At 37.9% G+C, this 26,375-nt stretch overlaps 3 protein-coding genes across 4 annotated transcripts; 2 read left to right on the plus strand and 1 right to left on the minus strand.

The window, feature by feature from the left end:
• The first annotated feature begins 2,097 nt into the window (after positions 1 to 2,097).
• LOC102222208 lies at positions 2,098 to 16,940 on the plus strand. Its single transcript, XM_023350532.1, has 10 exons — positions 2,098 to 2,356; positions 6,044 to 6,227; positions 12,398 to 12,563; positions 12,890 to 13,375; positions 13,613 to 13,816; positions 14,107 to 14,232; positions 14,590 to 14,748; positions 14,905 to 15,107; positions 15,853 to 15,948; positions 16,201 to 16,940. The coding sequence occupies exons 2-10, from the start codon at positions 6,051 to 6,053 to the stop codon at positions 16,369 to 16,371; spliced, it is 1,788 nt and encodes a 595-aa protein (XP_023206300.1). The 5' UTR covers positions 2,098 to 2,356; positions 6,044 to 6,050; the 3' UTR covers positions 16,372 to 16,940.
• Positions 16,941 to 17,144: 204 nt separating this feature from the next.
• Positions 17,145 to 22,483, minus strand: LOC102221946 (caldesmon-like). Of its 2 annotated transcripts, XM_023350534.1 has the most exons (6): positions 21,895 to 22,483; positions 20,359 to 20,569; positions 19,932 to 19,964; positions 19,688 to 19,781; positions 19,178 to 19,265; positions 17,145 to 19,104 (listed from the first exon to the last, which is right to left on the minus strand). In XM_023350534.1, coding segments are annotated over exons 3-6 (915 nt in total). In that variant the 5' UTR covers positions 19,933 to 19,964; positions 20,359 to 20,569; positions 21,895 to 22,483; the 3' UTR covers positions 17,145 to 18,372. The 2 variants fall into 2 exon arrangements, with proteins under 2 accessions (XP_023206302.1, XP_023206301.1); XM_023350533.1 differs by lacking the exon at positions 19,932 to 19,964.
• On the plus strand, positions 21,450 to 25,606 carry LOC102221681 (zinc finger CCCH-type antiviral protein 1-like). The gene is made up of 10 exons (XM_005810740.2): positions 21,450 to 21,522; positions 22,494 to 22,597; positions 22,695 to 22,893; positions 23,057 to 23,201; positions 23,299 to 23,434; positions 23,527 to 23,647; positions 23,766 to 23,844; positions 24,471 to 24,573; positions 24,655 to 24,775; positions 24,894 to 25,606. Exons 1-10 carry the CDS (start codon positions 21,471 to 21,473, stop codon positions 24,953 to 24,955), a joined length of 1,122 nt encoding a protein of 373 aa, XP_005810797.2. The 5' UTR covers positions 21,450 to 21,470; the 3' UTR covers positions 24,956 to 25,606.
• The last annotated feature ends 769 nt before the right edge of the window (positions 25,607 to 26,375 follow it).

Genomic DNA, 26,375 nt, shown 5'->3' on the forward strand with positions numbered 1-26,375 from the left:
ATAATAATTTAGTTCTTCCACTGCTTGAACCTCAAACTGTACAATAACTGTTTGCAGTGGAAAACTTCAAAAACCCTTAGCTGTTTTGCTTTTAACCTGAAAATCTCAAGAGATTTTGCCAGGATTAGGCATCATAAGCCATTTGAGTCAGGCTAGCAGTATACTTTTACTGCCGGGCAACTAAAATTAAACAGAGCCATCATGAACACTTTAACAAAGGAGATCAACTTAGAGCATTTTATGTGGCATACAAGTTACTCTGTCATGCAATCTAGCCATCGCCCTCTCAAGAGATGGTACTTTGAAGATTTAATTTGATCCTCTTCCTCATTTAGAAACGTCAAATGGGGGAAAAAAAAGCTTCTGGATAGAAATCTTAGCTCATATAGCAGGTGCAGACAGACTTCAGCTTTCCCTCTCTGTCCTTTTGTCTCTCACTCATCAGAAGGTCTAGAGTCACTGTGGGATGAGTGGAACAGGTAGCATGTTGAGACAAAACTCTGGGAAAATGTGTGTGTGTGTTCTCTTTATACTTTAAAAAAACAACTAAAGAAAATCGTGACAGCATTAAAAAAAAACCTACTTCACTTACATCAATGTGAGTAATGCAAACCAATCTTGTAATCTTTGAAAACTATCAAAAATTGTAATTATTTTACTTCTCCACTGAATTATCATTTAATAGCAGAAGGGCTTATTTCTCCTTTTTTCCCACAACTGGAGAAAAATGGAGTATTACTTTGAGGAATGAGGACTGAAACAAGAGAGGGCCAAATTTTGGAGGCTTCAGGGCATTTCATATCAAAAAACACCACATATGATACAAGGTGTCAGTCTTTTGTCCAACTAGATCTGTTGTTCACTTCTCTTATTGGGAGTGGATTGGTTTTTCGTTGCATACTGTTACATGTGATGGCGTCTGTCTCCATCAGTCAATGATCCAGAGGCAATAGATCCTGGGAAATCTCCAGTCCATCACGGTGGAACACAGATACCCAGAAAAAAACGAGGCACAACAGTTTAACATGGATGTTTGGTCAGGATGAACATTAAAAATTCATGCAGAAAGGCCCAAGCTGGGATTTAAACAGAGGATCTTCTTGATGAAAGGCAACTGGGCCCCACCTTGCAACCTTAAACACACATGTGAGAACTGTTTGCAGATCAATTTACCATTGAGTATTATGCTGACGAAAACAATTACTTCCACTGAATCACTACAGAGTGATCAGTCCTGGCTTTGGGCTGTGCATGGTTTCTCACTGGGTTCTCTTGTTGTGTCTGTTTCAGTGCAGCACAGCTTTGAGTAAAGTGTCGCCACAAGGTACCAAGAAGCCAACCAGAAATGGATTTTGGTGCAACTATAGAAAGAAGTTAATAATGAAAAATTTATTATATTTTCAAATATGAGCTTAAAGAAATTTTGTGCAGAAGCAGATTATTAACAGTGACCTAAGTAACAACATAAATAACATAGTACAATAAACATATCATAGAACAATTACTATGTTGAAAGAGTTAAATTAATGGTTTACTATGACTGAATTAAAGAGTCCGGCTCTAGGTCTGCTGAAGTGAACAGGTGGACAAAGTGTCTGATAACCGTTTGAAGCTAAGAGGCGATTGCTGCTACACCTTCTTGCTGGAAAAGGAAAATAAAAAGAATTTATCTTGGGTTTCCGTTGATCTGAGCAAGAGACGACGCAAAGAGAAATCTGCTTCACCTATAAACGAGGTAGGGCAGAGACCGTCCTCTGAGCTGGGACTTCCTCTCAGCACCATGCTAACAGGAGCTCCTCACAGAGGTCCCATTGTGCAGAAGGGCCTCATGGATCCCTCGCACATGAAAGCAACGCATGCCAGAGTTTCACCTCAGGAAAAGAAGGACAAATATTTCAGTTTGATTCAACAAAAAAAAATAGAAGGTACGCTTGTAAGGGATAAGCCACCACTTCCTGGTTGCTCTCCATTTCCCTTTGTGTCTGAAGTGTGTGTGTCCTGTTTGAGGCGATTGTGCAAGCGGGTGTACGGCACGAGGGGGGTGACGGGGGTGAAGGGGGTGGCTGCACTCAGAGTGACCAAAAGCAATCGCTCCTGTCCAATCAGTCTCAGTGCCTACCTTCACACATAAGCGGCAGGGCACTCGGGTCCACACAGACCTACACATACACACACACACACACTTACACTTAGACACTTGTCACATCTGCACCCATCTTTCCCCACACCCCCACCATCACCTACGCTCCCTCTTCTTCAAGGCTACCTGTGTGACCTCTCACCATTGGCCAAATTTCGGAGCCCTCAGCATCTCCATCACGGCTGAAGGGACCATTCGGGAAAGCAGGAGACAGAGGTAAGCATTCTTAGTACTGTGTTCATGCTGGTAGCGGGGATTAGGCAGGCTGAAGTGCATGGTTAACCCTTTTAAAAACAGTGGCATTCAGATTTTAAACAGGTGTTCAAGACAGTTACTGCACTGTCTTGAGTGCAGTAACACCAACCGGTTTGGGTTAGATGCCTCGCTTTTACGTCACCCCAGTAGTTTTCTTTCATTATCTTTTTACTACTGGTAATTTCATTCACTTACGTAAACTTCAAGAATGGGTTGTAGAGAGATTGGGGCTCATAATGTTTAAAATTGCATGTTTAAGGACTTGTCTTGCTCAAACGTGAAGCTGCTAAATTGCACTTCTTCAATGCAGAAGTCCTCCCAGGCACAGGTGCTTCTGCAGCAAAGATCTTTGGAATGTTGCAAATTATTTGCACAAATGATTTTTCGTGCTTTTAACTAAAAATCTTGACGCTCACAAAAATATGATGTTAGTGTGAATGTGGCAGTTTATGCTATAGTCTCCAGCAGAGGGAATATCATTGGGTCTGCTTGAGGCTTCTGAGGGAGAAAAGGTAGAATCGCTGGATATCAGGCATGCTCAACATGTAGCCAAACATAACAAGGAGGCAGTCTAGAGGAAAGACACAAACACAGCTTCCACACACTGTACGCTGTGATGGCCTGTATAAAAGCAAAGCTCTGTGCTGTCTTTAGAAAAGTCCTTCTTTCAGACAAGCTGTGCCTGGATTTCTCCTGATCGGTCTATTTCTGTAGCAATGCCAACCAGTCAATTCCCTCAGCAAAGTGCATCAAGTTCATGCTGAAGTCAGAGAAGGGACTGATATTATAATTCGTATTTTGTGGTCATGTGCAAAAAATAAATTGGATGAGCATTTCATGATTGGTTTTATTTGTGCCCTCGTTCCAAAATAGCAGCTGATGTTTCTTGGTTTTCTGCCAGTGACAGATAGATGTGTGAGGGTTACATCTTGTAACTGCAGGGGTGAATAAGTGTGTGTGCATCTGTGTGGGTGTGTGTGCCTAAGCCCCGTCTCTGCTGAATGAAGTTATTCCTCGTGAGCTGCAGCAGGTTGCTGCCATCCTGTCCACAAACCTCGGTGGAATTTGGAGTTTGAGTGCTGAGACGAGCTGCGAGCGGGCCTCATAAAGGCTCTCTGTGAAGGCCGAGGGGTCGGGTTAGCGCAGAAACCTCTCTCACCTCTCCTTTTTCTCACTTACTCGCCCGGACTCAAGTTTTTTTTTTTCTGCACTTTCTCCATCTAACCCTGAGGGCCAACATCTTGTCTGTGTCTCCCTCTCCATGACGCTCCTCTTTTCTTCTTCTCTCTCTCCTTGCTCACCGTTTCTCTGCCCTGGCCTGGAGGACTCTCTCTCTGCTCCCATAGTGCCATCACTCGGTCTTGAGTGCCGACACATTGAAATGTTTTCAGTCATTTAATCCTAAATCCCAGGTCTGTAAGGAGTTAACCTCATTAAGCAGTAATTAACATATGCTAATCTTATTAGTGCTTTCCGCTTTGGAGTAATTCATGAACTTAACGGCCTGTACTCCAGAGGAGATAACAGGATCATGAGCAGTTGCTCTCTAGGTCAGGACAGTGCAAAGGGCACAGTCATGCTGAAAATGATTCATGTTTATTTTAAAGTTTTAAAGATGTCTCTGTTGAGATTTTCGTAGCTTTAGGCAAAATATTTTTGTCTGATTGGGAAAAATCCTTAAAAACTTTATGGCAAAATTCCCAGACGTTACAAAACTGTATGCTTATTTTATTCTGCCATTACAACTGAATGTCCTCTATATGGGACAACAAAGGCCATTTCTATTCTACTGCACAAATGCTTAAATAATTTAGGACAGTCCAAATATTTTTAATGCCAGTGTTATGAAAGCCATTTTCTAGGTTGCCTGTGTTTTCACCATTGTTTATGCAGAGTGGAAATACACTTCCACTCTAAAACGTTTTTCTTGAAACTTTATTCACATAACTGCACAGAATCAGTTTACCATTCCCTCACCAAATTTGGAATAAACATTTTACAGAGCCTTCCAAACACTTTACACCACAAACTCCAATATTTTTATTAGGATTTCATGCAATACCAATCACAAAGTGTGGCATGCATTGGTATTCAACCCACTTTCCTCTGGTAAACATAAACTGCAATTTTAAGAAATCCCTCATATCGTAATATGAAGCCATCCAAGTAAGACGATGAGCATATCAATCAGAGAAGCAGTTAGAAGCAGAAGACTCTGACATTTTGGAGAATATGAAGTGATGCTTGGGGGAATGTGCCGACGAGACTGAAATAAATGCTGCACTTTGTAAATCTGAAATTTTGTCAGCCATCTTTGTAACTACCAGCCATGTATGGAATACAGCAACCATTAGGAAGAAGGTCTGATGGTAAGAAGAAGCAAAAACGGAAACTTTTGACTGTTGTGTGAAAATGTTAAACCACTCATCACTCTTAAACTATCACACTGTGACACATAGTAGTGGCGGTATCAGGCTGTGGGATGTTTTTCTTCAAGAAATTGAGAATAAATAGGACTGTATAAAAGGTAACAGTAAAGAAGAGGCTGCAAAAGACTCTTCACACCTGAGGGAAACCTTTAAATGAGTTCAAATGTCCACATGTAGCTACGCAGAAGGCAAAGACAAGCAGCATAAAAGATACTTTACAAAGTATCGGGCTGAACACAAATGTCCGCCCTACTTTACAGGTTTTTATTTGTAAGAATTAAAAAAGAAACATGTGAATCACTTCCTTCTACTTTACAATTATGTAGTACTTTCTTTGCTTAAAAGTTGTAGTTATTAGACGTTTGTTGTTAAAATATAAAAACATTTATAGTGCCAAAGACATAATGCTAGAAGTATAAAATTCAAGATTTACATTGATGAGAAATAAATACACTGATTGTTTCAACCCATACTAAAGCAGTGTTGGCATAAATATTTACTGTGTCTGAGTCTAACCAGAAAATTGTGCAAAACAATTACAATAACTTAATCTGTCACATATTAAATGGTCTGCCTTTTGAGTACAGACAACTATCATCTCCTCTGATCACAAATGGATCATTATATGTGCCATCATGAAAACAATTCCTTACGTTTCTGTTGCCATGGTTTCAGCTATGGTCAAGTAATTACCATTTAGTAAAACATGAAACCATCAGGGTTGATTCATTTAAGAACAACAGGTACATTTCCAGAAAATAGTGGATATAGGTTGCTTTTTTATTTTTTATTATTTTTTTTTGTGAAATATATTATAAATGTCCTAGTTGTCAATGATACGACAAAAATGTGCTTTGGTTTAGGAGAAAGAACCTGGTTAGTCAAACAGTGACCCATAAAAAGGAGAGGTGAACTGAGGCGTATGAGCTCCTCAATGAAATTATAAAACTGGTTTAACCAGAAATAGAATCTCTTGCGCTTCGATCCTGTACCTGTCTGCACCTCCATAATAAGATCAGCGACCTTAGTGGTCAGGGAACGAGGTCAGACCTCAGTCTTTGGCACCATTACTGGCTTCCAATTCCAGTTTTATTCACTTTATATTCACGTAAAAATTTACACCACAAAACACTCACATACAACATAAAAACTGTACTTGTTAAGCAACCAATAAACTAAAGAAACCTCAGTTTAATTCTGCTGCTCTGTTATTTTACAGGTAGACCATGAGGATCTTTTTGTGGCTCTTGTTCGGACTCTTCGTCCTCAAAGTGGTGGCGGCCAGTCCCAGATTTTCCCGGCAGGTGGACTTTGACTCATACAATACTGTTGACTATGATGAAAGAGAAGACAATTTTGAAGATAACTATGACTATGGGGAAATGACAGTTGAAGATCCTGAGGTAAGAGGTTTTAACTGTGCTCAAGCTTTCACAATCTGCATAAACACCTTAGCTTTTATTTAATGTTTGAAAATTAAAGTATTTTATTACTTTACCATCAGTATGCATTTGATGAATTGGGGCATGATATGCTTCATTTTTGGACATCTCATTTGTTACAACAGAGATTGTAACAAAACCAACAAATGATGGTAATTTTTTAATTAAAGCAGTGTTTTTGTTGAACGCGTGGTTTTGGGCTGAGGTCACGGGGTTCTTTGAGCAGACTGGAATGCTGCGGATGGCAACTGGAGTGATTTGGAACATTGACAGATTTATTTCTTAGTGTTCAGTACAATTGAGCCAAACATTCCTCAGTTTATACTTTGGCCAGCCACTGTTATAGGGTCAATGCCCCAGAATCCTGCATGCACCTGGAGCCGTTTCAGCTGGAAAATAAATGAGTTGGCCCCGATAAGAGCCTCATTCTTCTTTGCCCTAGACTTGAGTTTTTGTTGAAGGCTGGGATTTTAGATACTCTTGTAAGTAAGCACACTTCTAATTTAAAATACATGAGAGTAAATGTAAAGTAGAAAGGTACAACTAAGACAAAAGAAGCATCCCTTGCATCCAATGGTTATAATATAAGCTTACTTAAATCGCTTATGAACACAAATATCAAATCAGCTATTCACAATGCATCTTGGCATGTAGACATGGGGACTAGCTAAAGTTCATAATGAGCATCGGAATCGGAAAGAGAGTGAATATAAGTGACTTTGAAGGTGACATGGTTGTTGTTGCCAGACAGGCTCTTCTGACTATTTCAGAAAATACCCATTTTTAAGAAAAAACATTGAGTTTGCCGAGAATGACCCAAAAAAGAGAGAGAAAGCACCCAGTGAGTAGCCATTTGGTGTAAATGACTTATTAGAATGGTAAATCCAATTATTGAATATTGTTTAAATACCACGAACTAACTCTAACTATTGTTCCTGACCATGTCTATCCTGTTATGATCATAGTTCATCCATTTTGTAACAGAGAAGTGCACCAAATGGCAAAGCTCAATTAATCCCAAACTACTTTCTTGAACATTTCAGTGAGTTCATTATTCCACAATGGAATACAAAGGTGATGGATTACATTTCACTATGATAGATCACCTGTAGTGATCTATCATAGTGAAACATCATGGATGTACACCTGACAAATGTTCTCACTGTGGAATAAAACCTGAGGAATCATTCAAACAACTTGTTGGAACTGTACTGATAAGAATGAGGGTCATCCTGAAGGGAAAAGGAAGTCCTACTTGGCACTAGTGCTCGACAAAAGTAGTCAGAGAGTGAATACTCTCTTCAAAAGGCTTTAACAGAGCCACGTCGTTGATATAAAATACAAGGAGTGATCAGAAAACAACAATCAGGTAAAATAAACCAATCTCAAAGCAATTACAATTGTGAGGCAGTACAATGGCTTGTACTTTTCCATTTCTAAATGGAAAAGTAAAAAAAGCTATTTTAAGCTGTGACCATTCTAATATTGCTGCAGCAACATGTTAGTACAGTATATTGACCTTAAAAAATACAACGTGCTTTAGTGCTGCTTTTGTAGATTCACTGTTAAGTTGCTAGGCCTATCGTTACCACAAGAATGGGTTGCAGTTGAGGTGTGCTAATGACAAGAGCAAATTAAAAATGGCTCCCAGCAGCTTAAGCTAAATCATGTTTAAATTGATTTTGATGTGGCAACGCTGAGTTTAACCAGCATTACCAACCAAGGAAATTGGCCTGGCTTCCTCAATAAAACAAACCCTCTACATAAACTTTTCACGTGGCTCGCCATCCAACCAGCTTAAGCCAAGCATAATCTAAACCAATTTTAGTTGTTTTGTAAGGCATATTTACTGTGACTTTATGCCTTTTCTAGCCAAAACCACTGTATTTCTCCCCAAACAATGACTAAGAAATGTAATCACAGTCATTTTAAAGCTCTAATCAGCATGACTCCGTGGTGTAGTGTGAAATTGCACAGCTGAATTACTTCACAATTACTGAGCGTTGGGAAACTGCTGTTTTGCTTGGAAATCATTTGATAACAATTAGCAAAACAGAATAATGTAGGATGTTGCTTCAGGCTTTGTGGCGTTTATTGTTCTTTTACTTTTCCTGGCTTCCTACACAAAGGCTACATAAATTTTTATGCTTTCCACATACCATAAACTCAAAGGTTTGACACATAATTGTAGTGCGGGGAAATCACCAGGGATCTGGAAAGTTTAGCTTTCTTGATAACACAGAGAAATGTGAAGGGGAGACTTTCAGAGGGTTGAAGAACAAATGTCTTTCATATACAAACATAGAATCTCAGGGGAGAAATGAGGCGGTGATGAGCTCCATCCCTGGAATGCTGAGTCTTTGCTTTTCATGGCCAACTCTACTTTGGCATTAACCTTCTTTCCCTCTGGGTTTTGTCTCTCTCAGTTGAAAATAAGCCTCATCTACATTGTTATTCAAGCAAATCATCCTCAGTCTGCTGAATTCAAATGCTTTAATCACCATCTTTGGACTCATTCATGCATTTTTTGTTTGCCCATGTCCTTTACTTTCACAACTGAAGCAGCAAGTAACTTCAGATTTCTATATTTTTGCACTGTAGCAACATTTCTCTAACATGGGTGCATTTAGTCCTGATCTAAAACATTCAAAGAGTTTCCATGTGCATCTGTTTGGAAAGTTGCATAACAACTTACCCTACGTTCTGTTTCCGCTGAGAACATTGAAGTCATTGATCAAGTTTTTTGTGTAACATGTCTAAGATCAATATTCAGATGTTAATATGATCACAAAATGGATGATTATATTGTGAAATGATTTGATTTGAAGAATTGACGGGTTTGATCTAGGAACAGTTGCATTAACTTATGGACAATCTAGAAACAGTACAATGGCATTTCAAAACAAATACATCAATTTTTGCTTTCTGAGAGAAGACTTGACTGAATAAATTTAATAAAAGGAAGATAATTATCCCACAAATTAGGGACGTGTATCTAACAACTTTAAAAATCCTATGTTCATAACCTAAGATTTATGTTTATGGAGTGTGGGAGGAAGCTGAAGTACCTGGAGTTTGCATGTTTACAGGACAAGACACAAAGCCAGGGTTCAAACCCAGGACATTTTTAAAACTCCACTACATTATTCTGTTTAGTTCATACAAAACAATTAAAATCAAAACATTTTAAATATTATCCATTCCAGAAAACACATGACAAAATAATCCAGTCATTAGCCAACAACTAATCCCAGTTCAACACCAGTTTAAAATCTTCTTTGGCTACGGGATTTGTAATAATCTCGTAATGTAACAATGTTTTCTAGCTGGCCAACATTAACAAAAAGGGATTGTAAAATCTTCTTGGGATGGTGTGTATGATCCGTCTAACAAAGTCAAAACATATCAAGGTATACAGAAATTGCAAAATGCAGGTAAGGCTTTAAAACTGCAAACATTTGGTGTCGTACTCTTTCTGCAATACAAAGTGTTGGATGAACCAGTGTTTTTTTGTTGTTTGAAATGTAGAGTAAAAAAGGATGATACTCCATCCCCACCTGTTGCTGAATATTGCTAGTTAGCTGGGGCTGTAGCCGAGGGTTACGTTTCATGGCGGTTTTACATACTTTTGCGATTTTGGTTTTTAGATGATGCACACCTTTAAGTTGCGCTAAACTGTTTCATCTTGACAAGGAATTTCTCTTTACTACACGTTTTTAAATGATAGTCCTGAAATGTGGAAAGTTTCATTAAACTTTTTCAAAAGCGAGAGAAAGAATACCCCCCCAAACATGGATTTTTAATTATTTTTCTTTTGTTAGTCAACACTCATGGATAGTGATGATTAATGGATTAAATTTTTTGGTTTTAACATTATGTATGGTGTGAATGATGATGCATGACAGGAAGAGTGAGGTTCTTGTTAGACACCTACAGTCTCATATCAGTTCCTCTGCAAGCTGAAATGTTTCAGAAAAGCTCTGCAGTCTTCTGGTTCCTGCTTTCACATTCTGAACACCTTAATGCAAGTTTATATTTTATTTTCCCATGCTGCTTTCAGAGCTCTTCTTTTATTTATCTGTTTATTTTTTGGTCGCTAGCCTTTAACCTCTTCTTTTCCCATAGGTATGTATGTTTGCTTTGGAGAAAGGGGAAATGAAGGGGAGTAGTGCAGTGAACCAACACTGTACATGACTTTTCAAAGACTTACCTTGTTGTATGCCAATCTGTGTGTACGCTAACTTTAGAACATGACATTCAGAGCTGAATATCGCTATTCTAGAATTTCTCCTGCTTGCTTTCTGGGTACTACATGTTCTACTAAGAATCTATTCCCTGGACTCGTTTCCAATGACAAATCTTGGCTCATTGATATCTAAAGACATTCGGGTTGACTCACTTCCACAGATTCAAATTTTTGCAGCTACCATGTGTGTCTTGGTTCCACAAGGACCATTAGGGATTTTAGTGGGTTGAGTCATCTGGAGCGTCAGGTACTACCTGTGTGTGGGAGTTCATTACCCTCATCTGGAAAAATGATAGAACTGCAGGTTCCATCAAACACTAGGATATCAGAGGGCAACTGCAAAGAAAAGAAATGCAGCTACAACACCACATGGATGTGCTCAAAGCTTTTAAGTCTCAAAAACTGCAATTTATAAAGTTTTGCATGGTTTCCTATTTGTTTCCAACATTAAACTTAATACTGGTTGGCTTTGTAAACATAAGTGCAGAGAATTTTACTTATGATGGAATTTGTAATGTTAAGAATAGCAGAGACATTTTGGTTATCATCTTAAATGTTTACTTTTTTGTCTCAAAAAATATAAATTTAATGGCTACTCACTTGCTGTTGGTTTGCATAAAGCTGGAAACATTTAAAATTTGGGTATTTAACCAGTAATGTAGTAAACAGCAAGGTATTTTGTTTTTGGGGGGAGGGGATGTCGTTTTTTTTTTTGTTTGTTTTGTACAATAAATTGCTTTGCTAGAGAACATCTTTGTACATTTATACAATCAGAATATATGCATTTTCAAGGGAAAGCATCAATTACTAACAGTTTAGGCCTTTTTTTTCTTCACATATAAATTCATCTGATCTGAGGCCATTTTTGACAGTTTGCTTCCATCTAGTGGTGAAAGATTTAAGACATTTATCTTGGATTCCTGACCTTTGTGCAGGTGATAAAAGTTCTGTATAATGGTTGTTAAAATTTGTAAAGGTCTGAGTAACCTGTGCTAAGATTTTTGTTTGTGCCCAGTTTTATTAGATTAAATGTTTAATGTGCAAACTGGTCAGGCTTCTATAATAAATTCTATAAAGAATTCAGTTCATTTTACACCACAATTACATCTAAAATTAGATGTAGCTGATTGAATGTCACCCAGAAAACAACCACAAATTAAGGAAACGGTACATGCTTTTGTTTTTAAGTGATTAAAAAAGCAGGTTTTCATATGCAATTCACAATCTGGGGCAGTTGGGGGAAGAAAATCGCTTTAAAGTTTCTAACTTTCTTAAAATATAAAGTAAAAAAAAATAAAAAATTGGGTTGGCAAGAAAACAGAACCCATCCATCAAGAGACTATATATACTCTGAGGGAGTAAACAACATGAAACAAGACAGGTGTGATGATTAACAAATAAGGAGCAGGTGTGAAGAAAGCAGCAGGAAGCACCTTAAAAGGGAACAAACATTAACCATAGAGACAAAACAGCTTTGAAGACCAAAAAGGAACCTAATAATGTTTATGTAAATTCATGACTTAAAATTATTCAATAATAACTGGATGGCAACAATGGTAATAGGCGTTTGTCCTGTTCATTATAATAGTTTACCAGCACCAGCGTATGAATGGCGCTCAAACATAAGTAACAATTTTCCCCACAATGACTCTTTCTCAAAAATATATTTGGGCTCTCAGAATGTATTCTTCTTATGCAAATATTGTTTATTAGAATATTCTCTGTTAGAAAAACAGTTTAAAATGCCCTTTAATGAGCGAACAAAAATAATCCATGAGCACAAACCAGAATATGTTGGTAAAATGTAAGAGATGTTGAGTGCTAGGGATAGGATTGAAACAGAGATACTTTATGTCTTGCCTCACTGCTAGTGTTTTTCTTTCAGCCAGAGATTGAGGAGCCGGATCGATCTGATTATAACTATCCTGAACCAGAAGTAGAAGCAGAAGAAAAGGAGGAGGAAGAGGAAGAAGAATTGCCTCTAAAACCTCAAGCTGTCCCTCAGGGTTCTGGTGGATCTGGTGTCCTCATGGGTCCAGACACAGAGAAAGGTCTGAAGAATATATAACTACTTGACGTATGAGTGCACGCAATTCAATAGAGGGCTCTAGAATTTCCCTTTCTTATTATGTAGTGAAAGTAGCTTTATTGGAATAACTGGGTATCCCACTCATCCTTCATCTCAACCCATCCTGGAAATTCTGTTTTCCATTTGCATGTTATCCATTTAACTGGCAGTCAGTGGTTAAATGTGTTGTGTTGACTGTGTCTGTTTCTCATGTTCTTAACCCAATCATCATTGTTCTCCAAATCTGATCAATGATCTGTTTCAGTCCTGTCTGTCTGTTTATCAGTACCTCGTTTTGTCTCTAACAAGAGGTGGAGCTGCGTCAGGCAACGGTCGATACTCTTCATGTTTCCGGGGATTTTGGAGGCTCTATAGGGTCCGGAGAAACTTCAGCAGCTTCCGGGGTCTCTGGGTCTGCCGTCTCAGGAGACATCCTGGTCTCCAGTGGCTCCGGGGATTTTTCTGGTGACATTATTCTGATACCTGGGGATCCAGAAGAGTTCATTATAATCAATGGATCTGGGGAGTTCTTGACAGGTGGGGATCTCTTGATATCTGGGGACATCTCAGGATCTGGAGACGTCACTGGGTCTGCTTTTTCTGGAGCCTCGGGAGACTCTCTCCCTGAAGATTTGAAAATGGTCACTGAACTCCCTTTTGAAACCGGAGTATCTGGGGACCAGTCTGGCTCTGTGTTCTCTGGAGATCTTTTGAGCTCTGGGGCCTCTGGAACCTCTGGGGATTCTGGGGACTCTATTGAGTCAGGATATTCAGAGATAACTTGGATATCTGGAGGTTAGTACCTTGAATGAACGTGTGATTCATGCTAATTAACTATTGTTCCATTTAACTGCTCTCTTCAATAATGTAGTTAAATGTTGACCTTAATTATTTGTGCAACACATTATGATTGTATTCAACTTTTTCACCACAATCATCAGTTTCTAACATATTGTTTCATTCTAAATGTGAGTGTGATTGATTGTCCCTCTTAACCTCCAACTCCTAACACCAACCCTCGGCTCTAACAAGAGGAGGAGCTTCTCCCTTCTGTAGATAAAATCCCAGAGGAGGCACTGAGTGCTTCTGGGACGCCCTCGGGAGACATTGACGCCTCTGTAGACATTGAAGCCTCTGTAGATTCAGAGGTCTCTGGAACCTCTGGACTTCCTAGTGTCTCTGGGTCAGGAGACATTGAGGTCCTTGTGACAATTCGACCCAGAGTACCAGAAGAAGGTCAGTATCTAAGATAGAATTGTGTGTTGAAGACAAAGGAAAATGGAAGATTGGATCTTAGACACCCTCCTAACTTGTTTTATGTGGGTTTTTGTCTCAAGTACATTTTCTCTAACCTTGTTGGCAATTACATTTTATGTCATTAACCGAAAAAAGTGAGGTTCACGTAATCCTAATCCAGAAAAATGCATAACCACTTGTTTAACACTGCTAAACTGCTTTGCTGCTTCCTGTCCCGTGTCCAGCTCAATCTAACCTTTTTTTAACACCTAATCTTGTCTCTAAACAAGAGGAGGAGCCGTTTCCAACCACAACTGAATCCCCTCAGGAGGGGAAAACAAGTATAGAAGAAGATACAGGGCCCTCTGGCCTCCCATTGCCAGAGGAGCCAGGGGAGACCGAGGTTATTGATGAAGGTCAGTACTGTTCAGGGCCTAATCCAGACTGGGAGTTTTAAAAGATCAAAGTCATAACAGGCAGTTGAACCAATGAAGCATAAAGGAAAAAGTGGAAAACCTCAAATATACTGTGACTAGAGATATTCAACACATGAAGTATGGTTTTACTGTAGTATTTGTAAATGCTTATGTTTGCATAAATGTTGGGCTTCTGGTCGTTTCAGTTTAAGAGGTGAGGGTTTAAACCATTCTGAACATCCTTAATCCTGCAAGAGGGCTTTTGGGATACATAAAGAAACATCTCCAGCCCTCTATGATTTATATTTGAATTCTGTTTCTATTCTTCTGTCCCTTTTCCCTCTCAATGTTTTCCAGAATTGCCTGTTTGCTTGCTGTGCATATGCCTCGGTGGCTCGGTCTACTGTGACGACTTGAAGCTGAACAGTGTTCCACCTCTGCCCAAAGACACCACTCACTTCTACGCCCGCTACAACAGAATCACAAAGATCAGCAAGTCTGACTTCGCCAACATGAGTATGCATCCCGTTTGAATGAAAATGTATGGTTAGTAGAGCAGAAATGTTCAGAAGCAAAGTTAACCTTTTCAGTGTTTACAACTCCAAAGTAGGTGTGAGCGGCCAGTGAACACACAGCATGAGTATCTGAGGATGATGTTTTATTGCCTTCTAGACAAGCTGAAGAAGATCGACCTGACTGCTAATAGAATAACCTCCATTGAGGATAGAACGTTTATGGGCCTACCTGAGCTGGAGGAGGTGATAATCAGAGAAAATCACATCTCACAGCTGCCAGCCCTTCCCGAGACCATGACCCTGATTGATGTCAGCCACAACAACATTGGCTCAAAGGGTATTCATAAAGAGGCATTTAAAGTACGTACACCTTCTTCAGTAAATTTCTTTCAATGAGTACTTGTGTATGGTGGCAAAGTTGACAGAAAATTTGAGGAAGACTCATCCATTTTGCATTGAATGCTCTCATTTTAAGCCAGATTCCAAATACTGATTCTAACCAAACGGGGAAGCTATCATCAAAAGGTTTTAAAAGTGAACAGAATGACTTTCTATTGGATAGAAACAGATCAGACAAGTTAATGGCAACCACTTTGTCCAAAAAGACAGAGTTAATTGTATTTTATATAGGGAAGAAAAACAAAGCATATGCAAAGGTAATGGCAGCAACAACTTTGTAAATAACTCAGTCTAGAACAGGGGTGGAAAAGACCAGTTAGACAGCTACTATCCTGTAAATTTTAGATACATCCCTTCTCCATCAAACCTGAATCAAACGAATGGCTTGGCTACCTCTGATCTCGAAAATAGACCTTTCTGTCAGAAAGGAAAACAAAAGAAGAGTTAATTATTTCCATTGGTAAAAACACACAGCCAAATGCAGAATCATAGAACCATGAGTACTTTCTTTGAAAGACAAACAAAGAGGACACAAAGTTCAAGGCAGCAATAGTTCCGCCCTGAAATTAGACAAATGCAGAACCAATGAGCATTACATATTATCCTGTAAACAATATACGGATAGTTACAATAGAAACTAAAAAAGTTTTGTTGTGCAAATGAAATTTTAAATCAAGTACTATCTTTGCTCTTCTCTGGATTACAGGACATGACTGGCCTGCTGTACCTTTACCTCACCGATAACAACGTTGATTATATTCCAGTGCCTCTACCAGACAGCCTACGCTCGCTACACTTACAGGTGCACAAAATCTGGCTTCATATCTTGTTGTTGACTGCACACTAATGGAGGGGTATATATTTTTCAGTACAGGGTGATGCATTCTTTGAATTAAAAGTCTTTTCAAACAGAACAACCATCACAAAATAGCACAGCTCTCTTCTTGTAAATTGCCAAACTTCAAGATGAACGGGTTAGACTTCAGAACTAAATCAACTAGAATTTTCAAGAGACTAAATGACTAAAAAACCTTCTTTTCCTGTTCTGTTGCAGCGTAACAACATTCAGATGATGCACGAGGACACGTTCTGCAACCTGAACGACTTCAACTACATCCGAAACGCGTTGGAGGACATCCGTCTGGACGGAAACCCCATCAACCTCAGCAAGACCCCGCAGGCTTACATCTGCCTGCCCCGTATACCCATCGGGAATCTCATTTAACTCAGACTCCTGCAAACTTCTTTGTACATACTGACATGCAGAGTTAAGCTATATTCATTGTTCAAATTACCAGTCATTTCCGAAGGTGTGTTTCCTACATGCTGCTGACAGATGGAACCAATCTGTAAAACTGTGTGCAATCTGTGCGGAAGTGTTCAGCATCGCCCAAAGAGCAAATACGACTGATATTCCAACAATCAAGCACATATACACGACCTTCTTCCTGTTGCTCAGTATTTTCATGCCAACACAATATAAATTGTATAAAGCTTTACTCAAATACACATGCAAGTACACAATGTGTGCTTTATTTTGCCAATACTTCAGAAGTACAAATATGTATTATTCAAAGAGCCTCACCGGATGTTTATGTTTCTGTTCAGTGTCTTTTCCAAAAACCAACCAGTAATGTGTTGTTTAAAGGTTCACTTTGTAATAAAAAAAAATTTATTAATTTTAAGATAAATGACTAACACTTCTTTGGCAATGTATACAAGCAAAGACTTTAATGAAGCTGGAGCTGGATGAGAATTGATGCAACGTAATAAACCAAATGCATTTAAACACAACTTCTGGTTGTAAAGTTTGTACTGTAATATAAAATAAATATATTTAGATTTTGTTTCTTTACACAAACTGACATAATTTTTATATTTGATTGAAAAGGTCCTGTTTTAACTGTGCACAATAGTCTAAATCAAGAACTCTAATGTCTAGAGTCGATTAAATAAAGACTATTGTTAGGTTATGGAGGTGGCGGTGGGTGGGTTTGGTTTTTTTTTTTTTTTTGGTTGTGGACCGGGTTTAGAATAATGCCATTGTGTGCCCTGTATGGAATAACCACAAGAGAATAAAGTCATTTTAAAGACTTCTCCAATCTAGAGGTGGCTCAATGTTTTTTTATTGAAAACTTAAAAGATTGTTCGTAGATTTTAACTTCTGTGACAACACAAAATAGAAAATAAATATATGACCATAAATATATCTGCATTCTTTGCAAAACATCCACATTTGGAAGAACATGCAGGGATCGCAAACATCCATTAGAGGAATTGTATACAATCATGTGCGGTGCAATTTTATTCAAGTGCTTTGCTGAAGTATTATAACTAGGGATGCTCCGATCAGGTTTTTTTGCTGCCAATTCCAATACCGATCATCCATGAGGCCGATCTCTGCCAATCACCTGAATTGGTTGTTGATTTTTCGCGTTAGGTGTAAATGCTGCTATGTGAGCTGGCAAAATTTAAAAATTACCTAATTAACGTAAACATGCAACATACTTGCAGGCACAATGCAGCAGCTACTCAGTCAAAAGGACAACTGAAAAACCTGCAACCAGTTAAACAATATTTAACAGTAAGGTTCTCTGTACCCTACATTATACATGAGTCAAATATGATTAAGGTTGCATCAAAATAAACAATCCCAAGTTACTAAATCCAAACATCCTAAGAGCACGGTTCCACACGACAGGATTTGTTGCCGTGCGCTTTGCGCAGTGTGAAGGAAAGAGGAGATCAGCTGCAGCCGCAGGCTGAGAAGTGAGATAAATGTGATCGGTTTTGGTGATCGGCAACAAGAGACCGTGATCGGCAATCACCAATCGTACACTTTTTCACCGATTATGATCGGTGGCCGATTGATCGGCACACCTCTAATTATAACCCCTTGAATTTTACATTCTAAAACCCAAATTCAACATGTTTCACTGGGATTTTATGTGACAAACCAACACAAAGTACTATGGTAAATGATACATAGTTTTCTAAATGTTTTACAAATAAAAATCTGAAAAAACTTTCTCAACTGGGAGAGAGACTTATCCACTATTTTGTGTTGGTCTATTACATAAAGTTACCATCGAAATGCTATGAAGTTTTTAGTTTTAAATTGACAAAAATAAAAATAATGCAACAGGTATAAACGCTTTTGCAAGGCACTGTAATTTTTCCTCCATAGGTTAAGGTAGTGCAAACTGTCATTGTACTGATTTTTTTTTTAAATGTTCTCTGCCAATTTTTCCAACAAAGAAAGAACTCTCTCTCTTTTATCCACTGCATCAGAGTTCATCACCTTGCTGTCTTCTTCCGTGATCTCCTCCGTTCTTTCTTTTTGCACCAGAAGTCTCTGCCACTTTGCTTTTTCCTTTTCCAGAACCAGCCTCTCGCTTCGCAGAGCGTCTCTGTCCTTCTCCAGCATCAGCTGCTCCCTCTCCATCACGGCCCGTTCCCTCTCCATCACTGCTCTCTCTCTTTCCATCACAGCCCTTTCCCTCTCCGTTACCGCCCTCTCCCTCTCCAGCAGCGCCCGCTCTCGGTCCAGAGCGGCTACGTCCTGATGCGGTTTCTCTCTTTGCATAAGCAGCTGTTCGCTCTTTCTCTCTCGTGGCTCGCAGTTCGTGCTGATATCCACCTCCGGAATGGAACCGTTTACCTCCTCACTTTCTGCAGGCTCTGCCGCAGCAGCCTCAACCTCATCTCCATACACCTGAACCTCAATCTCTGCAATACCTGCTGCCTCGTCTACAGCAGAAGACACCCCCATGTTGGAAACCTTTCTCCTTTTGCGTGTGGGTGCTATTAAGAAATCACTAACGTTGCTGTTATTAGGAAGGGCTTTCAGGATAGGAGCTGAACTCTGCAGTCGACCCTCCATGGCATCATCCATCAGGGAGAAGAAAGGCCATGATTGAGGCACCACTTTGACTCCTGCTGGAGGATTCTTTAACTCCTGAGGAGGAGTGAAAGAAACAAATGGTCAAATGGTCAAACTTTTAACTCAACTAAGGCAACCAAATCTGTACCTTGTATCTCTTCTTCAAGTTTTCAAATTTTTTAGAGGCTTGACGATGAGTCATCCTGTGATGCAAACCCATATGTTTCAGAATGGCCCTGAAAATGATATTATTTCACTGGATTAGCAACAGATATCAGTCTAGTTGTTTTAATAAGTGTACTAAAAAGAAGCAGTTGAAAAGTTAGTTGATCAAGTTAGTTACTGTTTCAAAAGACAGTTCAAAACGATACTGAATGTTGGGGGGTACTTAGTTTTTCAAATATTGCCTTTCCATGTTTATTTTATTTTCATTTAATAATTTGTAACAGTGTGGAGTCTGTAGTTTGTTTTGTGAACAGGAGATAAGACTAATTACTTTTGGAAACTTTTAAGGACTAGAGTGGACTTTAATTGTAGTTTCATCTAACATTTTCTAAAATACCTTTGATGAAAGTAAATTATATGTATTGATTGTAGAACTGGGTGTTATGGATTGTTTTGAAACGTTGTTTTTGCTCAAATTGTATGTCATACATACCTCCATGCCCACTTGGAACTATTTCTCAATCCAGAGAACAGGTAACTGTTTGAGATCCGCAACTTCACAAAGTTTTCTATTTCTTTGTTGCTCACTGAAAAAATAAAAACAGGACAACAAGGGTTAAACACTGACAGGGTTCCTACACGTTTTCCAGTGCAAAATACAAAAATTAAAGTTGAATTTGAATTTAAGATGGATGGATGAATGAGTAAATAGATTGAAAAACAAACAGAAGACTGACTGATCACGTGGGTGGGTGGATACAACTTTTAATCTGTGTAAGAAAGCATGGAAAGAGAAATATATTTACAAAATCAATTTTCTCTTCATCAATCGGGCCGTTAAATTACTTTAATCAAATTCCAGACTTCCCTCTACGTAGGAAGCCTATACTGATGATGACTATTGATGACACGAATCTTCGCCTTGCTATTTACAACTTACTATCTTAAGTTATCATAAATTATTTTAATGTTACTTTAGTTCATAAAGACTTTGCTCATCCGCGGGCATATGGCTAAAGACCAGACTATAATGAAATAAGTTGCAGTCGCTTTAATAAACACTCAAGTCTGATGTTAATACGTCACTATGTAGTAGCCTTGCTAGGTTGCTCCTAAGCTAACTCTGCCCAGTATATATAGCTTCGTTAAACCGCCATCACTTACTTTTATAAGTGAACTCCGTCGGGATAATCCCATCACACATGGTGTTGGTGTAGGCGTGATCTGGCTGTGCAGTTATGTCCATTCTGCTTTCTATAAACATTTACCACCAAAGCGTCCTTGGTAGTGGTTAACAGTCGTTCCTACTTCTGAAGGTCCCTACTTTCTTCTTCTTGAGTTTAAAAAGCCAGAAGAACCATATCTCTGTCGCCATCTATCGTCGAGGGTGTTACACAGGTGACAAAAATCATTGTTATTTCATTTAATGCCATTTGAGGTATCAAAAAGATATCTAATATAGTAGCAAACATTGGCAAAATAAATTTGACATGAAACTCAAACATGTTAAATAATATAATTAGTCAACAATGCATTTTATACCTTATTTAACTCAATTCAGTGCTTTTAAATAGCAGCAACAGCACTTTGTGAAAAAGCTATGTTATATCTGCTGAGCATTCTGTGTAATTTGCAGGTCAAATGAATATTCAGTAAAGAGTATACTGTCAATGGAATAACATTTCACTGTTCTAATGAGATGATCTACTGTAATTGTTTCAAAGGCTATATGTAGTGAGCAAATTTGATTTTAAAATGCCTTAAATGTGTTATTTGGCCACGAAGTTATTTATTGATACTAATTTTTATTTTGTTCTTAAAAATGCCAGAAGTAATATTTTGAACTGTACCCTAACTGTCTTAGGGTACACGTTGACAAATTAAATCGTATGTTATGATTAATTACTTGAGACTCCACTACTTTTTAGTCTAACTATCTACACTGCTCAAAAAAATAAAGGGAACACTTAAACAGGTGTTTCACACTTAAAGTGTTCCCTTCATTTTTTTGAGCAGTGTACTTCTACTTGAGTCAAACATACTGCAGCTATTCTTACTTGAGTACAAGTATGGACTACTCTGATTGTTACTCACATACCAACCCCCCTGATCCCCCCATATTTTCTTATTTTCTTATTAACAAAATTAAAATTGTTATCGTTTTTAATTGGAATAACTTGTAAAGTCTTTATAACTTGGATTGTCTGCCAAGTAAGTTCAATGCCAGTCCTGGGAGTGGTATTTGTTTACTGCAGTGTAGGCCCAACATAGCGCTTATGAGTAAAACGAAAGTAGTTTATTATAACCCGGCAATGGCGTCTGCTTATGGTAAGTTGGCTTTCGCTCCGACCTCTATTGACATTGACGTATTCATGATTTAAAAAATAAATAAAGTGCTATACTGTCTGTTATGTATTGTATTTTTATATTCCGTTTTTGTCTTTATTTATTTAGCGCCGATAGTTGTATATAGTGAAATAATGTAATTTTAAAAAATATATATACGCTCAAATAAAAACAACAAAATTGTGTTAGATGTGATGAATAAGTAAGTATTAGATACAAAATGCATTTAAAATCTCAGTAACGTGTTATACTACAGTCAGATACTGACGTTCTTGCTGTTTGACAAGTTGCAGTTTCAAGTTTCGTTTCTTGTTCAGTCAACATACAGAACATCTATGAAGTTCTTGTACTTACAGTTTCACTAATGGTTGTGAAATTTGCGCTTGCCTGATTTAATATACATTATTAAAGCTAAATAAATCTTGACTTGGGTTTGCTACCGAGCAGGGAAGTGAAACTAAAAGGATTCCACGAGTTCACCAGCAGGGGGCAGACGGCTTCGACGAGATCACGTGCTCTTATGACAAACTATATTTATGCTTTGTTTGTTTACTTATCAAATGACCACAAAATAAACTATAGAGGTTCAGTTACTAGGGAGACCTCTAAAGGAAACTGATAGCATTAGATTTTATTTTTGGTGCATCAGAGTGAAGAAGATGGAATACAATGCATGTAACACTTTAATTTGTATGTAATTTTGACAAAAACTTTGTTTTCTTTTGCTTCACAGCTCTGCCCTACTTTTTGTTGTGACGTAAATATCCAATAACATTTATTGTTTGTAATGTGACAAATTGTGAGATCTCATATTGATTAGACTGTTTAACAAACACAGGACAACTACAATGTTTTTGAAATGCTTGATTCCCAAAGTTATCCATATGATGATGACTATGATTATAAAAAGGATGGCTTATCCTGCCTTAATACTTAAGTGAAATATTTTTCAGAGTCTGATGAGGAAACTTTTTCTGGAAGCGAATCAGAAGTCAGCGATGAGTCAGACTTTGAGTCGGAGAGTGAGCAGGAGTCGGATTCAGAGGATGACAGTCAGGTTAGTTTATAAAACACAACCACACATAAACTTAGGAAATAACTAATTGAAACCAAAACTACTCTCTTTTTCTTAAATCATTCTTTTCCTTTTTCAGGTTTGCACAAAGCAACCCTGCAAATATTACAACCGTGGCGGTTGTAAGGGTGGGGCCAGCTGCTCTTACCTGCATGTGTGCAAGTATTTCCTAACAGGAAACTGCCGCTACGGATCAAGCTGTAAACTCAGTCACAGTTTGGGTGGAAGGAGATCATCTGGGGAGTGTGCCAGCTCCGAAGACCAATCAGCAGCAAGCAGTAAGAAGCTATTAACTTTGATTTATTATTGTTATTAAATCATGTTGTTCAAGTAGCTCCAGTGGTCTACGTCACCAATTTTCTTTAAGTAAATGTTATTTATTTTGTTTGACATTAGTTGCTTACCGCATTCAAATTAAATTTATGTTTGTTTTTCAACCAGACCCCCAACTTACTGATGGTCGACCCTACCAGTGGCAGATAAATGATGGAAAGGGCTGGAGGGATGTTGAAAATGATCATATTATTGAGGCCCAGTATTCTCTGCCCCACACTAAAAGCATCAAAATATACAACACATCATATGGGTAAACGTTTAATCATATATATGATTATTTAAATCTTAAATTGTTACAAAGTGAAACTAAATATCAACAAGGTGAGAGTGAGGTTACTGTCCTGCAGGGCGGTGTGTATAGATTTCAACAAAATACGAATCTATGAAAAGAAGAACTTGAAGGTGAGGCGCCTGGATGATGGCAACACTGTGTGGGACTGGTACTGCACCTTAAGTCGGAAGTGGAGGAAGTATGGAGACAAGGTAGATGGCTTCTGCATCTTTATTCTTGTTTAAACCTCATACAGTAGGTTTGAGTGATGACTTATTTGTCATGTTTGCTATGTTGTGGGCAGAACTCGAAAGGCAATCCAGGTCCAGTAAAAAGCTCCGACATAGAGAGGAAGTTTCAGAGCAACCCGAAAAGCTCTTTTACTTTCACAGCTGGTGGGGAAAGTTTTCAAATTAAGTTTCCAGGTGACTTACACTCACACCGATTCATATAATGGATTCTGTAAGCACACAACTCCAACTAGATGCAGCACATTCATTACGATTTACTTAACTTCACTGACTCGTTTCTGACTTTTGATAGAAATGCGACAGGTGGGAAAAAAGAAAAATAGGAAGGTCACACGGCGACCTGTGTTCAGACAACAACAAGGAATAGCAGGGTAAGTTTGGATCTGGTTCACTGAGAGAATGTAAATGAAGCACTTCATCTTCTCTAAAGTAAACAACGTGTAATTTGTTTACAAGTTTTTGAGTTTTTCCCAGGTGGCATGCTCAAAATCTATAAAACTTCACAGTCCACAGCACAGCACTTCATTATGCATTAAAGTGAACATCACCTCTGCATAAACATTAGCATATCTTTCTGGTTATAGATAGATTTACTTTAACACCAATCGGAGCAAAAATCTTTCTGTCTAAAAGCCTCAGGCAGAAAATGTTAGATGTTTAAACAGGGAAACGCTCTTTAAAAATGCAGAAGAATGTTGTCGTTATGATGTGCACATCATATAAAATACCAATGTGTAATTTTAGACATTGTTATTTAGGTGTCCCAATTATAACTCACCAATTTATTTTGAAACAATATTTTATTGAATTTTTTTTGTATTACTTGAGAAATTCATGTTCAAATATGCACAGAATGTTTTAGGTTGTCCTAATTTCTTTTACGCCAAGCTAAGGTAGCTATTTTGCCTTTATGCTCCACTAACACTATGCTAGCACTAACAGCCATAAACATGTCTTTTAAATGCTGTAAGTCCAAAATTTGATTTTATTATTTCAGAGCCGCTCATGTAGCCACATCGTTCAAGAAGCTTTCTGTGGGCACCAAACCACAGTGGCAATTTGAAGGAAACAGTGGAAACTGGCATAACTTCAAAGGCAGGGTCAGCAGAGTATGTGGTTCAATTTGATCTCAGAGACTTTGTTTTCCAGTTTAACTGCAACATGTCAGTTTGTTTCAACAGTCAGGCACTTCGTCTGAGTGCTCCATAACCAGTGATGACATCGAGAGCAAGTACCAGCTAAACTCCACAGACAGCATGAAGTTCAAAATAAACGGACAACCCTACAAGCTGGATTTTGGAGGTTAGGATTGTTGACAATTCAGCATAATAAGACAATTGCCATAATTAGAGGATAATTTCATTTTGTCTATCAAAGCAATTAAATAATACCTTTCAACATATATATTTTTTCATTCCAGCGATGATTCAGATCAACCAGACAAACAACCGCAAACGCAAGATCAGACGAGTGCTGGTGTGAGGAATAAAGATGGAGCTGCTTTTCAGAAACCAGACAATTGTGCAATACTGTCCTAGTGCATTCATTTAGGGTGTTTGTTTGCCAATTACACCAGGGATAGCTCTCCAATAAAACATTTAATGATGTTTACATAAATTATGGCCTGATACTGTGAAATATCAGTGAGGTTTACAAGTGAATACATGAATCCTGCCTGAGAATCATGCACTTAGACAATCCAAGTTGTAATTTGCAGTTGATGTTTGAATTTTTCATCTTAGAGTCTCAGAGGCTCTTGTCTATTTTTTGCAGAGTACCGAAACCAACCATAGGTTTTTCAGAAAAGCAAAAAATCTTGGTTAAATTAGAGGACATGGAATGTGATTTTAGAATCTGTCTATGGAAGATACGCAGTCAGATTCCCTTGATGCAATAAAAATATGAATATTAAAGTAAATCAATTCTGTTCTACACTTATATGCACATATGTTGCTCAATTGTGCCATATGCATTATATTCAATCTTTGTCATTTACACCTCTTTGCCTTCTTTTTGTGTCTTCTTCTTCATATTATGTTATGTTTTCAATCTGGTGCTGATCTGAGAAAAGCCTCTGGTGAAGATCATAATCTCTTTTAGCAGAAACTGAAATAAATAAAAGCTTCAAATTTCTGTCGACTTTTGTGTATTTTAAGAATGAGGAATTTTTCCACCAATTTTTGTAAATCCTCTATTGACTAAATGAGACACCGTCAGAGTCCTAGTTAAAGTCTGATTACTCATGTAATTTAATGACCTTATTTTTAAAAGAAATCGTTGTTGTTGGTCACATTTGGGTTGTTTGCTTAAAAATATAACTTTTGATCACATTTCAACAGATTTTGTTAATATAACATTGAAAAGAAAACACCAAATATGGCGGCATCATATCCTCAGTGACATGAGTGTAAGCTTTGTAAGATACAATCAGAATGGCCTGAATGATCCAAAGAACATTTGATTTATTTGTAGTTATGGGCTGCATTTGATCTGTGATTTACAAAACCTTTATTCTACATGTGAAAAACACACAACATAAATTTTCTAAGCTTCTTTTTGCATTTGGGTCACCTGTAGTTGATTTAAGCAGAAAAACAGAGGAGTTTTATTCAATAAATTAAAATGTTATTGAAAACTTCATTAATTCCAGTAACTCCATGACTAAGTAAAACACATTACATATTTAAATCACAAACAAACCCATGTTTTGAAGCCTTTCTTTCTATTAATTATTATGGTTTGACGCTTACAGCTACTGTGAACTTAATAAAAGTATGCTAGTTATCTGCTTAATGGTTGTTATTTTCAAAAGTTACTTCTAATCTGACAAATCTAATTAGAACATTTACTCTAACTTATTTCTAAAGTTAGCATACTTTACTTATTATAGTTGACAGTTGTC

This window comes from Xiphophorus maculatus, chromosome 17 (genome assembly GCF_002775205.1).
Source record: "Xiphophorus maculatus strain JP 163 A chromosome 17, X_maculatus-5.0-male, whole genome shotgun sequence".
NCBI lineage: Eukaryota > Metazoa > Chordata > Actinopteri > Cyprinodontiformes > Poeciliidae > Xiphophorus > Xiphophorus maculatus.

Bases quoted from the DNA above. Each gene is read 5' to 3' on its own strand.
- LOC102221946 (XM_023350533.1), bottom strand. From the start codon at position 20,458: ATGTTTATAGAAAGCAGAATGGACATAACTGCACAGCCAGATCACGCC. The intron at 19,782-20,358 runs GTAAGTGATGGC...TTATTTTTTCAG, and splicing joins GACGGAGTTCACTTATAAAA to TGAGCAACAAAGAAATAGAA. The intron at 19,105-19,177 runs GTACAGATTTGG...ACTCCTCCTCAG, and splicing joins ACTTGAAGAAGAGATACAAG to GAGTTAAAGAATCCTCCAGC.
- LOC102222208 (XM_023350532.1), top strand. From the start codon at position 6,051: ATGAGGATCTTTTTGTGGCTCTTGTTCGGACTCTTCGTCCTCAAAGTG. The intron at 13,376-13,612 runs GTTAGTACCTTG...GGCTCTAACAAG, and splicing joins GATAACTTGGATATCTGGAG to AGGAGGAGCTTCTCCCTTCT. The intron at 15,949-16,200 runs GTGCACAAAATC...GTTCTGTTGCAG, and splicing joins TACGCTCGCTACACTTACAG to CGTAACAACATTCAGATGAT.
- LOC102221681 (XM_005810740.2), top strand. From the start codon at position 21,471: ATGAGTAAAACGAAAGTAGTTTATTATAACCCGGCAATGGCGTCTGCT. The intron at 22,894-23,056 runs GTAAGAAGCTAT...TTTTTCAACCAG, and splicing joins AGACCAATCAGCAGCAAGCA to ACCCCCAACTTACTGATGGT. The intron at 23,845-24,470 runs GTAAGTTTGGAT...TTATTATTTCAG, and splicing joins CAACAACAAGGAATAGCAGG to AGCCGCTCATGTAGCCACAT.